This window comes from Nasonia vitripennis, assembly GCF_009193385.2.
Source record: "Nasonia vitripennis strain AsymCx chromosome 5 unlocalized genomic scaffold, Nvit_psr_1.1 chr5_random0003, whole genome shotgun sequence".
NCBI classification, from domain to species: domain Eukaryota; kingdom Metazoa; phylum Arthropoda; class Insecta; order Hymenoptera; family Pteromalidae; genus Nasonia; species Nasonia vitripennis.
In genome coordinates, this window is record NW_022279653.1 from 1373708 (window position 1) to 1391922 (window position 18215).

General features: G+C 39.2%; 1 protein-coding gene across 1 annotated transcript; it reads left to right on the forward strand.

Annotated features, from left to right (window-relative positions):
* The first annotated feature begins 1265 nt into the window (after positions 1–1265).
* Positions 1266–2615, forward strand: LOC116417813 (uncharacterized protein F54H12.2-like). The gene has a single exon (XM_031932878.1). The coding sequence runs from the start codon at positions 1266–1268 to the stop codon at positions 2613–2615; it is 1350 nt and encodes a 449-aa protein (XP_031788738.1).
* The last annotated feature ends 15600 nt before the right edge of the window (positions 2616–18215 follow it).

Here is an 18215-nt window from a genome sequence, read left to right on the forward strand (position 1 = left end):
TGCATATTCACAAAGATGAATGCGAAATAATATTTACCAAAACTAGTAGTAGCGGTAGTACAACAACAACAACAACAACAACAACAGCTAACGATAACGATGAGAAGCAGAAGCATAAGAAAAAGCAGAAGAAAAGAAGTGCTACAGAACACACGCATGAATTTGTAAATTTAGAGTACAGCGATACTTCTTTTCCACCTGGTGTCTACGACAGTCTAAAAGATCTAGCGGAGGCTATAAATAATGTATCTGAACTTCACGGACATCTACTTATAGCGCCAGCAAAAAAGAAAAGAGGCTACTACAATCTACGAAAAATCTGCGAATGTAAGGAAGCTGATTACTATAGTTTTAGCGAAAAAGTTAAACGTATATTTGGCTTTGAGAATGAGAAGTATAGGCTAGAAGATTTTATAACCTTGAAACCACAGTCACCAGAGTCACGATATACAACAATCACAGGTAACAGACCTGCTTGTTTAGCAAGAGCTATATCAGATCAATTTTTTGTCTACCCTGATATTTGCATTCCATACACAGTCGGTGATATTCAAGCATCACTTTTACGTATAGTGGTATTGGATAATTCCAAGTATAAACTGGGTGTAACTATGGTCAAACAATTTGCACATCCTAATTACATACCACTGCTGAACAACACGTTTCAAAATGTTACAATAGATATAAGAGATCAGCATGGTAATCATATACCATTCGAGTACGGGATGTTGACAGTTACACTTCACTTTAAACGCTGTCAGTAGAGCATGAAAAGCAAAAATGAGTTACTACGTAGAATATTATTCCGATCAAATTGGTGCTGGGCTAGGTAGAGAACGGTGGTATAGGCCATTTCTTGAGTTTTATTTCGAAGAGTCTTACCATATCTCACTAGTGTTGCCAAAGCTGTAGGTAAAGAAGCTATAAAAGCAGCAATAAATGTATTAGATGATGTGGGTAATCACGGTCTCAGTTTTAAACAAGCTGTGAATACGCGTGCACGTGAGTCTGGTCGAAATCTTAAACATAAGGCCGCAGATAAAATAGCTGAAATGATGAAGGGGTCTGGATATAAGCGACGTGGTAAGAAGCGAAAACGTCAGTCGCGTAAGAGTCGAATAACTGGACGCAGTAACACCAGCGGTGGTGTGAAGAAAAGACGTGTCAGTAAGAGTAAAGTTAGAAGCTCGAAAAAAAAAGAAATTAAATAGAAAGAAGAGGAAACGCAGTGTCTCTGTTATTTTTGGATAAACAACACCAACATTATGGCTTTTCTGCATTCAAACTCATGCGAGTGCATCAAATCCGAATTAGATTTATTTACTTTACCACCAACGCAAACGTCAGTGGAAAATTCACAATTCATACATTATAAGCCCGTTTCATCTCTTACCGACGATGGACCATTGAAATTTGTCGTTCCAGGAGGAAGTGATTATCTTGATCTTGCGCATACAATGCTCAGCATACGCCTGCAGATATTACCTAATGTTGAAATTGCGGCTAATGAGAGTACCAGAGAGTACTCTAAGGTAGCACCAGTGAATAATCTTTTACACTCACTCTTTAATCAGATAGATGTGTTCTTTAATCAAAAACTAGTATCGCCTCCAAATAATGCATATCCATACCGTGCATACATCGAAACACTGCTAAATTATTCAGCGCCTACAATGAATTCTCATCTTACATCAGCACTCTGGTATTTAGATACTCCTGGTAATATGGAGACACCACCCAACATTCCAGTCACTGATCCAACAGCAAATAAGGGAAACGTTTATCGTCAGTATTTTTCAATTAACGGCCAAACTGTTGATCTAATTGGACATTTACATTGCGATGTTTTTAATCAAAATAAGTTTTTGCTAAATGGTGTTGAACTACGCTTACGATTAGTGAGAAGTAAGGATGCTTTTTGCTTGATGCATGCATCTGATAACGACAAATTTAACGTACATATTAAAGAAGCATCACTGATTGTACGTCGTGTTAAAGTGAGTCCAGGGATTATGTTAGCACATGCGAACACTCTCGCAAAAGCCACGGCTAAATATCCAATAAATCGTGTAGAAGTAAAAGCATTTACATTGCACAGTGGTGTTCATGGCGATACACTTGACAATGTTATCCTAGACCAGATTCCTAAAAGAATAATCATCGGTTTCGTAGATAATAGAGCATTTAATGGGAATAGAAAGTTCAATCCTTTTAATTTTCAACATTTCAACATAAACTATCTTTCACTTTATGTGGATGGAGTACAGATTCCCAGCAAACCGCTACAGCCACGATTTACAGGGAGTAAACCAATATTCGTAGAATGTTATCACACATTATTCTCTGGTACGGAAATACACTTTCTGAATGAATCACTGACAGTTACACGAACAGATTACAATAAGGACTATTGCTTTTTTGCTTTTGATCTAACACCTGATTTATCTGCAAACTTAGCGTTTCATTGGAATCTTATCAAGCATGGTAGTGTTCGAGTAGAAGTCAAATTTGAACACGCTCTAGCAGCAACAATTAACTGCATAATTTATGCCGAATATGACAATGTCTTGGAAATAGATTCAAGTCGACAAATCATAACGGATTTCAATGCTTAGGAAGAGATGGTGGGGATAGAAAGAGAAACAGCAGCAGCGTCTTCTACATGGTTAACGGTCAAAGAACAAGATACACTATGCTCAGTTCTCTTTGAACGTCTATACAGTTCACTAGTGCTACTTTACCTTCTGCTGCTGCTGCTAATCGCTCTTAAACTGTCATGGATTACATTATTAACGTTCAAGGTCTGAGATATCTTAATAACAAATTTATTCCTAAAGAAGTGGCTATACTTGGTCTAAAAAATAGAGCTATTGGACACTGGATCGTAAAGACCCCCCACAATTTCACAGAATTGTCTATTGGAATAAAAAGGTCTAACGAATACATCTCTAATCAGTTTCATGGTGTCCGCTGGCATGAAGGTGACATTAGTATGGAACAATTGAAATTTCATTTACAACAAGTGGCAAAAGTGGCTATACGTCTTTTTACTTGTGGACACGATAATTGGAGATATTTGGAAACTGTCATGTCTCGTGAAGTTGTGAATGTGGAAGAAATGTACGCGCCGACTTTTCAAGAATTAAAAAAGAATTATCCGGACAGATTTATGTGTTTAAATCACAGTATCCAAGATATAAACAACACTCGTGATTGTCCTGTCAACCAGGCATATTTATTGAGAAAGTGGTTGCACTCTATTGCCGAGGATATAACCCAAGATTCAGCGCAAAAATTTAGCGACGCTTTATACTGTAATCTTCATTCTCGTGTGAGAAGAGCAACATCTATTTATAGTCGACGTGGAAGCGACGTAGTTGATCATAGCTAAAACAATGAATACACGACAACTGCTAAGGGCCCTCAAACCATTAGCTGCCAAGACAGTTGGTGTATACGCTGCAGATAGAATCCCTAATGTTATGGAACATCCTACGGCTATTATCGCAAACACAGATGATCACACCAAACGAGGAACACATTGGAGTGCTATTTACATAGATGCAAATGGTTACGGAACGTACCTTGACAGTTATGGATTACCACCAATCTCACAACATCATGTTAAAAGACTCAAAAGAAATTGTAAACGATATCAGTGGAATAAGCAAAAATTACAAAGCATCGATTCGCAAGTGTGTGGTCAATACTGCATTATGTTTCTTTATCATATGGTTAATATACCTTACTTACGCACGTTTTGTAATAAGTTTTCACGAGATTCCAAAAAGAACGATGCGTTAGTGGATGCGTTTTATAAAAAACTTTTAAGAAATAAAAAAGTACGCCTGCGTTCAAGAAATGTTAAGAGATTCGGAACTGAGCGTTCTCTTGGTTCAGGATTTTGCAATCAAACATGAACTTCGAGAATATCTGCGAATTATTGAAACAATTGTCAACTATCATTGATAAAAAATATGAATAAATTACAATCATAAATATCTAAAATGTTCTCATTTACAATACCTTACTTGCTTCTACATTCCTGTTATCTGAAATACTGTAATATAAGAACTTTATCAATATAGCCGTTGACATCCAGAGTCATTTATATTTTACTTTCACATCTTGTTTCATCACGCTCTCACTGTAAGTAGAAACCGATGAAAGTGCTCGTAGTCTAAACATATTGTTCTTAGAAGTTTGCGAGATGTAACCCTAGCTTTTGACCGTTGAGCTTTTGACCGTTGACGAATATGATACTTTCTTTCCTGTTGCGTCAGCAGGCTTCTTTGTGTTCTTCTGCGAATACACGTGCAGGAATGCATCCCCACTACTCTTGAATAATTTATTCTGAGATAGTGAGGGGATTCATTTGACAGTGGATAAAAAGAGCGAGCACTGTCAGGAGCCACATCAGTACAGTCTTGTGGTGTTCACAAATCGTTTCTCAAGAGAAGAACCTTTGTGACGTTCACAGTGTAAACGTTTTATTTGCCATGGTTCAATAAAGCGACATTGTCCAACCTCGTTTGCAGATTATCCTGCCAAATATGCTGCTGTCTACAAACTACGCAGTTAATAAGTCGAATTCCAAAAGGATTTCTCTTGGATTGGAGTGTCATCAGGGTAGCTTCCGTACTGTAGTTAAGCTTTCTACAGCTACAGGGAGTTTCAAATCCATAAAATTCGATGTGGCCAGCTGGAAAGTTTTTAAGAATTACTTCGATCTTATCAATACCTATTTCCAAGATGCGTACAGATTCCAATGTGAGTACGGACGACCTACAAAGATATACATGGAAAACCACGATCTGATGTTTACAACTTCATACAACACAAAGTCTATACTGATTGAGGAAAGACCTGTTGGAACACCACTCTTTCCAAATCTTCTACTAGATGAAGAAGACGAGGACGAAGTTAATAGTGCTTCCGCTGCTTTCGCTGAAAGTGCTACATATGGTAGTGATGCTACTCCTGTTGGCGGGAGATATCAACCTCCAAGGGCGAAGAAACAAAAAACGTCCCACATTCAACCTGCTATTTGCATGCAGAAAGTTACTTTCGATGGATTGAGGATTGTCTTACCATGTGTCGACGAACGTCTCGAGAAACTTGAAGCCTGCGTTACTAGGGTAAATGAAATCATGGTTTATATTAAAGAAGTTTTAATTGAATTTATTAAAAGCGATACAGAAAACTTGATTGAAAATGCCAAATCTACTATGATGAAAACCTACGAGGTATTTCAACAATATTATACTCTATACAGCGATAATATTAAAATTAATGTTAGTGATAAGTTTGTAAACGATATTGATGAATCATTGGTTAATATAATTATTTGTGAAATTGCTGTCTTTAAATTGTTTGATATCTATAGGGATATATATATATATATATATATATATATATATATATATATATATATATATATATATACCACTATCGTCAAATCATAATAATTTATCATGTTATTATTCGTTATTACGCTGTGTACATATACACTTTTTACTTTCAATAAAACTGAAAAAATACATATTTTCTCTTGTTACATCGTTCAATCCTCACTTTTTCCTCTTACTTACTACTCATGTACTTCAAGCAGCTTACATACTTAGTACTTTTACAATATTAATTAACAATTGCCCGTAATTGCCTTAAAGCTACTGTCCGCCGTAAATGTTGGAAAAACATGCCTCAACAGAGGAATCCGTCGGGAATACAAGTTTTCCAGATTTCGTGCAAAAATTTTCTAAGTCCTCAATTTCCGAAAAAGCCATGTATCAAAATGTGCCAAAGTGTGTCAGAGTGTGTCAAAGTATACCAAGGTATACCAAAGTGTACTAAATTTCCGAATTTGAACACTTTGGAACACTTTGACACACTTTGGCACACAATCCATTTCCACTAGGGTTTGAGCATTTTGTGAATGACACATCCGTGTATAATATCAAAGGTAGATGTATCAATATTTTTTGAGCCACAGTGTGCCTAAGTGTGCCAAAGTGTGCCAAAGTATGCCAAAGAGTGCTAAAGTAGTCAAATTCGGACAAGTACCCCGATAACATCGCGTACCGGGCATTTTGGGGTCACGCATGCTGGCCGCTCGTGCCGTCATTTTGACGTCCCCAAGACATCTTTCGTTGGAATTTTCAACAATTCTTTTTTCCTGCCATTCGGGAAGACATAATGTTGACATTTTGGCGGCACAGCGTGCCAGCACGCGTGCTCACATTGCGACTGTACGAAACTTTGTCAGAATGACGGCCATGTGTGCCGGCTGTATGCCACCGGCACGAACGAAGGCAGAATGTCAGCATTTTGCAGTCACGCCGTGTTGGCACTCATGGCAGCATTATGATGACATATTGAGGAGCCACATGACGGCATTGTGTCTTTGACCCGTGTTCAAAATTTTTTAGCATTCAGCGCTGTCAGAGTACTGGCAGAATGTCAGCTCGAAATTCCAAATTCCCGCAGAATGCCGGCTTTGTTGGCTGCGAAATTTAGAAAATTTTCGGTCGCACAATTCATGAAATAAGGCTTTTCAATGTATTCTATTTTAAGGCTGTTGGTTTTATTAATTTATTCACCGGACTTTGTTCGTTGTCAATTTTCGCTAATCATATTATTATGACTACTCATTTATAACTACCGAATTTATAGCAGCCTGCAGGTTTCGTGCCTATACACGAAATAAGCGGCGAATATCGATGTTGTTATCGCGTTGATAATAATTCTAGTTATTGTTTATTACGATTACTTGCAACTTTATTAATATCAACAGCTACTCGCAGTATATAAGGACACAATTGTCCATGACTTGTAACAAGTGTTCGTGGTTGAGTGGTAAAGTGCCAGCCTGCTAACCGAAAGGTTCAGGGTTCGATCCTCATTAGGGTTTTAATTTTGTTTTTTCGCTTAATTTAAGTGCCGGCACGATGCTTGCACCGCGTGCCGTCATTGTGTTCAGCACAATGCCGTCATTTCCGTGTCCCGGAGCAGGGGTACCTGGACGTCACGCGTGGCCCATTCCGTGCAGTCTCAGTGCCGTCATTCGGCCGACATCATGTTATCGGGGCGGGGTGAAACAGAATGGCACACTATGGCACACATTAGCATACATAGATTGACACCGTGCAAACTCTACAAAAATAACCCGACACGCTACACAAAATAATTCTACACAGGAAGAAAATTTATTTGTACGAGAAAGAATGATGATAAAATCTATATATAAATGAAAATCTATATATACGTATTGCTTTTATACATAAACCTTCGAAGAGAGCAAATAGCTCAGTTAGTAGCGCATTGGATTGTCACGCCAAGGAAAAATGGGTAGGAGGAATTTTTACTACTACGTGCAGAGTTTATTCAGTTTGTTTCTCTTTAGCAATCGGCGCGCGTTATCGTGAAGAATTTTAAAAAGTACAAAAACTTTGTAGGATTATATATGCAACAATTCTGATATAAAGCAATACATTATATTGAAGGATTACGTGCCAAAGAATTAGCAGCGATTTTTTTTAATGTTAAAACGTTTATTTTAACGCGCTTTATTTTAGTAAAAAAGTTCCAAATTTTAATCTCATTGATCGTGGTAACCATTTTTTGCCAGATATCCCATTTTTAATACTTAGGAAGAAATTTTAAAGAAAAAAATTTACTTCAGTCAAATGGCTTCAAAATTTTATCAAGTCACGACCGATCTAATATATTATTTATTTATTTGAACTTACTTGAGTTGAACTGCTTGAGCTGGATCTCTGCTGCTGTACTGTGGTCAGGCTTATACAAAATATACGTATTGGAACACTTGTAATAGATAGATTCTCACGATTTATTCAAAGTAAAGTTATGTATAAGTATCGGTCTCGCGGCTTAAGCCCTGTTAGCTCTGTTGACAGCCCGGAGAGTCATAGCAGAGTCCAGTTTGAGTGATTAATATCGATTGATCGCACACCACTTTCGGGCGTATTCGTAACCTTGCTTATCTACTTAATGTACGCACTCAGCAATTTTATGTTTGCTGACTTATTGCAATATTGCAGTACGTCTCAGGACGTAACACGGAGTTACAGCTGTATAAGCACAAAACTTTGGCCCGCCCGAAATAAAATTATCTAGGTAAAGTATTTTCGCCATATCCACAAAGCTCATCTGTCGTTTCACCTAGTTTAGAACCGATAAAAAATTTATATTCATTCGGAGCATTATCGTGTAAAACAAATATACACGATACAATTTGTGTCATAATAAAGAACACGATCACCTAATTCTCTCAAGTGTTCATATAGTATTAAACGCGCTTGTGCTGTAGTGTAAGCTGCAATCACTTGTGTGTGGTGCCAGCGTTACTGAAAAAAATCAGCTGATTATCAGCTGATAATTAGCTGATAATCATGCCAAAACATCAGCTGATAATCAGCTGATTTTTTCAGTACGAACTCTCATCTTTAAACAAAACTTTTATCAATACATGGGACATTCCACGTCAATCCGTGGAAAAAATGTTCAAATTTCGGCCAAACTTTGTTACCTAGTCCAGTATACCCCTAAAAGAACTCAAAAAAAAATGTCAGACCTCTCAGTCGAAGCGTCAGATAGAAGCGTTTTAGGTAAAAATTCATAGGAAAATCTTTTTTTTTTGTAAATTTCCTGTAGAATTTGAAAAAAAAAATTTTTATAACATATCGTCGGTCCTTATGAAGAAGAGTAGTATGGTTCAGATTTTGCGGCGAAGAGTAGTACAGTTCAGATTTTGTGGCGAAGAGTAGTACCGTTCAGATTTTTGCGGCAAAGAGTGGTACAGTTTAGATTTTACGGCGAATAGTAGTACAGTTCAGATTCTCCCAGGGGAAGACAACGTACAAATCCTACAGAAAAATAATCCTACACCTTAAACAATAGTATATTTCGATACAAGGGCGAAGTTGTTAGATCTAGGACAATACAGTGAGGTTTATCGCGGACTCGCCCGAGCGTGAATAATGAATTGAACAACAATTTATATTAAATAATAATTTTTGTATTCTTATATTTTTATAAGTTCTCTCAAAAAATCATGTAACTCATTTGGTATGAGCCGTCTGACTATCATGGCCCGTAGGTCAGTTTTTTTCACTTAAAGGAATTCTAATAAAGTTATAAGCTTTAGGCAATCTGTAATCTTTTATCGACTTTCATGTAAATTTCTTTTGTTTAATATTTAACTAGCAATAGTCACCTCTCTTGCTAACGCTCGCTCGGTTGTGTTTCAATAGAGATTTATTTCAACGTGTACATTGTAAATAAGTGCATTTAAAATAAATTTCTTAGGATTTGAATGTTCAATTATATAAAAATTGATTTTTTTTAAATATTGTAAATTTTGTGTCATAAGATTCTGCAAGGGAACAGATATATTATAACAATTGTAAAATGAATTATTTAATTAAAGTTTTTTTATCTGTATTTTTAAATTTAATTGAACAGTAGCATAAATTTAAAATTAATGTTTTAGGAAAAGAAATTTTATCATAGTGTTAAATACCAGGCAGATTGATTAGACAAAAAAAGTAATGCATTTTTTAAAATTTAATCATTCAAGATGTTATAAACTTTGTATATCTACATTGTATAAGTTATTTGAATATATATTTATATAAATATACGCACTGTAAAAGTGGTTAAAGAAATATAGATAGTGTGACCCTGAAGGACCGGAGATTATGATTTTTCTAACCAACAACGAACATCTCGTTACCAATAACAAACATTCGTTAAGGGAGTTCTCAACCTACTGCTCTAGTCAAAGTCGGTGTACTTTCTATTTTCTGTTTGTTCGCAAAATATACAATTTTAAATAAGCTGTATAGATAAACCAACAACAAATAACAATTATTCAAGTAAATTGAACACACATGTTTTCCCTGATTAACATTAAAAAGTTTCATGTAGCTGCTGATTGAATGCATTTTTTGAGGATAATGTGCGTTTTCTGCTTTCAATGATTAGTATTTATGAGTTAGAGATATCCAATCATGTATTTCAAGTACTCTAAATCTTAAATATTTATGTTGTACTACAAGTTTCTTTTAACAAAATCTCACCGTTAAATGTTTAACTTTACGTTTTAATGAATTTGCGCGTCACTTCCGCGAAAGAAAGAGAGAGAGAGAGAGAGAGAGAGAGATGCGCCGCTTACTTCCACTCCGAGGAAAGTGCAAGCAAAAATAACGCGTTAGTTGTGTTCATTTCTTTTCACGTTGTTCTCTCTCGATTTTCCATCGCCCTCGCACGCGCGCGTTGCATCGTCACGTCCGACACCGCAGAAGAGCAGCAGCAGCAGGGAGGTGGACACCCCACGGCGACCAGTCACCTGGTGCCCATCATCAGCGTCACTCCGCACTCGCTTGAACTCGCTGCAGTCAATTTGTTGTATTTTCACACGCACGCACACACACACATATTAATATCGCGTAAGAATCGCCACTACCGCGAAGGGACGCGGTAGTGGCGAGCGGACTGGAGCGCACTCAATGACCCGATATTATTATTACAACACTTAACATATACATATGTTAGTTGTTCAATCGTTTTACAAGGAAACCAATGTAACTTATTGCTTTGCAAATCGTTTCTGCAAGAAACCTTACGTTCCCACTTTAGTATAATTTTAGACGGCCCCAGCACGGAATCTCTCTGTTTCGCGCTCACGCGAGTTTATATACATATACCGGTGAACCAGTTCCAAATCTTTCATCATCGTGTCTTTTTCAAGCCCCGCAATACGTTCGATACGTTCGATTTTTATATGAATTTAATTTGCTTCCATTATATACTGCAGAGAATTAATGAACGGCGAAAAATTTCGAACAATGTGCCATACTATGTGTCTCTGGAAGCTGAATTGCGCATTTAAATTTGCATACAAGACACTTCTTACTCCGATTTCACGCTGACGCACTTTTTGCCGCCGTTGTAATAACTCGCGCGCTGCTCGTGATCGATCACTTGTCGAAGTGTGTAACACGAGTAGATGGGCTGAAAACCCTCGTACAGAGCTCTGATCTAGATATAAATCACCAATTAATCCATCTCCATGCATACAGCGACCTCACCACGCGCGCGACGACGATTTTCAAACGGCCGATAAATGCGAAGCGTCAATAATTCCGCGAAGCCTGCAGCGCGCATAAACTGTGTGTAGGTGCAACGCGAGAGTGAGGTCGTAAACAGACATCGCGCTGTACGCATAGGCTCTTTATATGTATATACGTACTCTCGGCTGAGGCTCGATCTTTTTTCTTTCGGCGAAAACGTACCATGTGGTCTCTCAGTGGCGGCGGCAGCACCGGAAGTCGCGGCACATCGTGTCGAATATCGGCGGCGAGTCGTGGACGCACGAGGCGTAAGGTGGTCGGGCAATTCTAGGATAAGTCGTTCGGCGTTTGCGGAATTCGCGTGCGACTTAATTGTGTGAGTGAGTAAAAAACGAAAAGTACGAGCTAGTGTGTGCAATCTGGTTGCTACAAAAGCCTTGAGACGCGCGCGAGTCACGCGAGATATCTTTCGTGTATGGGTATTTGTTTGTCGGAGTTGCCTTTGTTCACGGGTTATCTCACTAATTTGTACGAGTTGATTACAAGTTGTAAGAATTTATTAAGAATATACAGTTCCGTCTGATAAACCACGTGTCTCTATTATCCCGAACCGCCCTCTCTCCTTACCGATTTCGGGGCTGCAGCTAGCCGAGCAAACCACGTGCAAAAACCCTCGCGCCGGGAAACAAAGAGTCGCGAGACTGGCGCTCACGAGGAGCGCCTGGCGCCACCGGGTTATTTTCCAAGCCCCGGGCGAGGGGTTGCACCATAACTGGGATAGCGCGAAAACCCCAGTTACAGGTTTCTAATAAGGAATATATAATCACAAATCACGGAGAAATATATAGCTCGTGTGTGTGTGTTTGTGTGCAGAGCAAACACTGCGGGCTCTCCACCTATATACTCTTAATAAAGTCAGTATGTGTATATGCAACGCTACTCAAGCCTCTCGGACTTCTCCATCGTCTAAGAGATAGACTGCTGCCGCGGTACTGCAGCGGGGCGTAATTTATGGTCTCATCTGATTGTTTAAAATAAACGGCATATTTCCGAAATTCCAGAACGTTTTGCCGCGGGACAAAGAAAGAGAGCAAGAGAGAGAAAGAACAATGACAGTGATTTATCGGTCGCACCGAATTGTAACGCGCGCGCGCTCGCGATTCGCGCGAGACAATGGCGTCCGATGTGAGAAAACCGACCGCGTCAATTTCATACGAGTGCGTATACCTACCGCTGCTGCTGCGTGTAACTCTATTAATCGGCTACGACGGAAACACTTGTAGAATTTCTCGCTCGTGGGCGGGGGGTATGTGCGCGTGTAATTATGAAAGAGCAAAAATCGCCCATTTGTCAACACAAGAGATCCCTGCGCATGCTAATCGGGCTGGCTTTAAAAAATAAGCCGTGATCGCCTATAGCCGCTCGTATTTTTTTCGGATCCGCCGAAGGTGATCGGCATACGACGTGCGCGAGTCTCTCTGATGACTGACTTTCCTTCGCGCAGTGTCGGGTACTTTTACAGCATCTTGTACAAATGCGTTTTATCAGCTTATATATTCGATATTATATTCTGTCAAGTTATTATTTGAATGAAAAACTTCAAATTTAAAATGTGTCCAGAATTTATTTAAAACATTAACGTTGAAAAAAAAAAATTGGTAATCGTTTATTTCGTGCTTTTTCATATTTTTTATATAATACTGAAGATACCCTAGTGGAAATGGATTGTGTGCCAAAGTGTGCCAAAGCGTTCAAATTCGGAAATTTCTTACACTTTGGTATACCTTGGCACACTCTGGCACACTTTGGCACATTTTGATACACATGGGTTTTTCGGAAATTGAATTCGCATCTCATTTGAACCCCTTTTACAGTACTTATGTAATTATATAATATATGTTTGAAGTAGGTTGAAATCATAGTATTTATTTAAGAGACTTTATTTAAGTAACACAGCCGAGTTCGCACTACAGAGTTATTACAGAAACTAGTGACAAAAGAGCAAAATATAATTGTGACACTTTTTAGAGAATTAATAATAATACACTGAATAAACTTTATGTGAACAAAATAGAGAAAGCTTGTTGTGCCGCTGATATGTTGGCTGGTCTGCGGTTCTTGAAGAAGTGAGGCCCTGTGCTTTTGCGTCTCTGCTGGGGAGCGTCGCGTCGGTGGTGGGTCGGGTGCAATAAAATCCAGGTAGCAACCCTCGGACCTCGGACACTTTGGCACACTTTGGCACAATTTGGTACACTTTAGTACACTTTGGCACACTTTGACACACTTTGACACACATGGATTTTTCGGAAACAAACATCTCTTTTTTGACAAAGTATGGCACAGTATAGCACACTTTGGCACACTTCGGCACACTTCGGTACAGTGAGATATATCCCACCGCCCGCGCGCCAAAATATTGTCACACACGATGCCGTCATATCGACGGCACGCGTGGAGCTTGAAGTCCCAGTTACAGAACGTAACAATAAATAATTTGATAAAAAAAAAAATTCTAGCGTCGGTAAGACTTGAACCCGGAGGGGAATCTGTCTGGAATACAAGTTTTCCAGATTTCGTACAAAAATTTTCTAAGTCCTCAATTTCCGAAAAACCCGTGTGTGTCAAAATGTGCCAAAGTGTGCCAGAGTGTGCCAAAGTATACCAAGGTATACCAAAGTGTCCGAGGTCCGAGGGTTACTACCTGGATTTTATTATTGAATACTATGATTTCAACCTACTTCCAACAGGTTATGGACCCAGATCCTAGTGAATAAAAGTGTAAAAGACTAAAGACAATAAAGTTATAAAGTGCGCGATACATAAGGAAATTTCGAGAACGTTAATTTTTGCTGAAAGTGATGAAAGTGCCGTGAGCGTTCTGATACAACAAGCAATGACATCAGAGAGCGTACGCACCGCCATTCAAAACCTCAACGCAGAGAATTATTCAGTATGGAGTTATAAAATTAAACTCCTATTGATGAAGGACAAGTTGTGGGAAGTCATCGATAAAGATCCACCTACTACAGCTGATACCGCGTGGACTGCGAAGGACGAAGCAGCATAAGCCACCATCGGTCTACTGGTTAAGGATAGTCAACTCAGGCTTATAAAGAACGCGAAATCAGCACGTGAGCAGTGAATAATGCTTCAAGAATATCACCAGAAGTCAACTCTTTCAGGTAGAATACATTTACAGAGACGTCTCTACCATACGGTGTTACAAGAGAGCGGTGATATGGTCGAACATATAGCGACATTGTCAGAATACGTAGACAAGCTCTACTGCTTGGGCCATACAGTCGACGACAGCACATTCATCGGCGTTTTGCTATGCAGTTTACTCGAATTATACGGCACCCTCATCATGGCTTTAGAGGGAAGGCCAGAGAAAGACCTTACGTTGGACTTCGTCAAAAGCAAGTTAACCGTTGAATTTATGCGGCGTAGGGATTCGCGGGAAACAAAAACCAGTGTATCAGACGAGACGGCCACGAAGGCAGCGTATAAGGACAAGAACGGTGCCCAATCATCAAATTTAAATAATAGGTAGGCATAGGTACAGCAGCCATAAAGTGCGCAAATGCGGGCCAAAAAACTTCGATAATAAAAGCGCACGACGCGCTCTATGTACCCGAATTAGGAACAAATCTCCTGTCCATTAGTAAGCTCACGAAGGATGGCTAAATAAAGCAATATTCGAGGAAGATATCTGCAAGATCATAAAGAACGGGACAGTGCTAGCTGCAGCAAAGAAAGTTTCTAATCTCTACGAGCTGAGATACGAAACCTTTTAAGCAATAAAGAACCGCTGTGCTCCAGACTGTCTCCACGTGTGGCATAGACGCTTCGGCCATTGTTTTACAGTAGCGATTAAGGATCTAGCCGAAAAGAGACTAGCCACTGGAATCCAGGTATCGGACTGCGGACGTGACATCATGTGCGAGGACTGCATTAAGGGGAAATTAGCCTGTAAACCGTTTCCCAAAGAATCTAAAACTGAAACGCAGCCCTCGATTTAGTACATACAGATGTCTGCGGCCCAATGCAGACGATGACGGCGGGGAATAGTCGATATTTTATGACCATCATCGACGATTATTTCAGGTATACGCATTTGTATATCATGCGTCATAAAGACGAGGCCGCTGGATTCATCAAGGAATTTGTGAAAATGGTCACGACACGGTTCGGTAAAGTACCCAAGATCATTAGGTCAGATAGAGGAAGGGAGTACGTAAACAAGGAACTCCAATCATTTCTGAAAAGCGAAGTTATCCGTATACAGTACACAGCACCTTACTTGCCGCAGCAAAACGGCGTTGCTGAACGGAAAAATCGATCGCTGCTCAATATGTCAAGATGCATGCTTTTCGATGCGGATCTAGACAAAAAGTACTGGGGAGAAGCTGTCTACACTGCAAATTATTTGCAGAACAGGCTACCTAGTAGAGCAACGACAAGAACGCCATTTGAACTCTGGCATTCGGAGAAGCCTGACTTGACAAATCTACAGATTTTCGGCAGCCCTGCTTATATGCACATCCCTAAGGAACAGCGTAAAAAGTTGTATGTCAAAGCAGTTAAGTTTATTTTCGTCGGTTATTCTGATGAGTCTAAAGCATATCGACTCTTAGATACAGAGACCGACAAAATAAAAATCAGCCGAGATGTAGAATTCATCGACAAGCGAGGCATCAAGAATAAAACTCCGTATCAAGAAGAATGTGAGATTCTCTTACATAACGGCCAGAACATCAATAAAGACCATCTCGACGATAATGCTTCTAGTGTCATAAAACGAGGATTATGCCAGCTGCAACGAGGACAGCTCAGCAGTGGGTAGCATTCAGAACGAAGGTATACCTGAGGTGATCGAGGAGGCGGCCGAGCACACGGTCAGGCACTCCGAAAGATCCAATAGGGGCGTGCTTCCAGATAGGTATATGGCTACACTGCATCTTACGATAGATGAGTCCGAGCCAAGAAGCATAAAGGAGGCACTATTGAGACCAGATAAGGAACACTGGAAGAAAGCAATGGACGAGGAAGTACAGTCCGATATTAAAAACGGCACATGGGAGATTGTCCCGAGACCATATGAGAGGGACATTATTAAGTGCAAGTGGGTATATAAAACGAAGCTGAACGCCAAAGGAAAAGTGAATAGGCATAAAGCTAGGCTCTTTGCATGCGGTTACTAGCAAATATACGGAGAGGACTACGACGAAGTTTTCGCGCCAGTTGTGAAGCAGACAACTTTTCGCACGCTGTTAACAGTAGCGGGATATAAAGGTTTGCAGATCAAGCATTTCGACGTGAGAACAGAGTTCCTCAACGGCGAGCTGAAGGAGACCATCTACATGAAGCAACCTGACGGCTACAGTACTCAAGACGGGCAAGACATGGTTTGCTGCTTGAGGAAGGGAATATACGGGCTTAAACAAGCGGCAAAATTATGGAACGACTACTTAAACGACTGTCTAACGTCATTCGGGTTTAAACAGAGCAGAGCCGACTTATGCATGTATACTATAGACGACAACGGCGACAAGACTTACCTTATAGTCTACGTCGACGATTTTCTTATCACGGCCAAAGATATTAAGAAGATCGATAAAGTCGCGGAATTTTTGAGCATAAAGTTCCAGCCCAAAGATCTCGGTAACCTCAGTTTTTATTTGGGAATCAAGATAAGAAGAGACCAGGACGGCATTTTTTGTACGAAGCAAGAGAAGTACATCGAGAAGATTCTACAAAGATTCGGGTTGCAAGATGCCAAAATCTTCAACATCCCGCTCGATCAAGGCTACATATTGATGGTAGCGGAAGTCTTTTTGCTGAATACGTAAATACTTTCTTAAAAATCAAGCAAGAGGCTAAAGGATGGCCCTCATGGTGTACTGATGAAGCAACTAAATTACAATACATTGAACAGCATAGACTCGATGAGGGTATAACTTTGGATAAAAATAATATCGAAAAAAATTCAGGGTTACCAGCTGTTGCTAAGCTCTGCTTAAATTCGTTTTGGGGTAAGTTTGGACAACGGAGTAATTTGAAACAAACTGAAGTTGTAAAATCACGTGAATCTCTTTTAATACTTCTTACTTGTCCGGAAAGAGATGTTAATGATATACTAGCAATTAATGATGAGATACTGTACGTGAATTGGAAATACAAGGATGAGGCTGTCACTCCTGCCCCGCATACGATTGTCGTGATTGCGGCTTACATCACTGCTCAAGCACGTTTAGAACTATATAATTACTTGAGAAGGTTGGGTTATCGTGTTATTTATTATGACACAGATTCTTGTATATTTGATTCGCATGACGATGCTCCGGATGAGTATAAACCTTTTATTGGCTCTAAACTAGGTGATATGACAGATGAACTTTGTGGTTATGGTGAGAATACGTATATAAGTAATTTTGTTTCGGGAGGACCAAAGTTTTACGCTTACACAGCTGTAACACCCAATAAAGATGATAAAATTGAATGTTGTAAAGTAAAAGGTATCTCATTAAACTTCTCAAACGGTGTAAAAATTAATTTTGATATCATTAAGAATTTGGTTAACGATGCCTTAGCAAACGAAGATCACGAATCTGAAAAAATGAATGATGAATGTAGTAAAATACGCTTAAAATTCAAAGCTATCAGAAGAACTAAAATGCATGAAGTTGTAACGCGTGAAGAATCGAAAACATGTTGTGTTGTATTGAAAAAACGACGATACCTTACGTCACGTAAGTCTATACCTTTTGGATATAAGAATAATTAACTTTTTGGATGTATTTATTGTAAATAAAAATAAACACAAATTTTTATATAATTTCCGTATTTTTCCATTTAAAAGATCCCTAACACATTTTTATATCCTCAGTATAGCTTCTGTCATCGAAGAGAACGCTTCTTATGGAAATTTAGCTCATTTTAACGCATAATTAAGCTTACTCGCGGTGTTATTTAGCTTGTTGGACACGAATATCAGCTTAAATAGCGGTAATAACAGCTTGTGATTCAGCACACGTAAAATTAGCTTATTTTTTACGTGTGCCGTGCCGCCGCCGCCGCCTACCATCCGCGTGCCATAAGCTTATTTTAAGGAAAATCTCT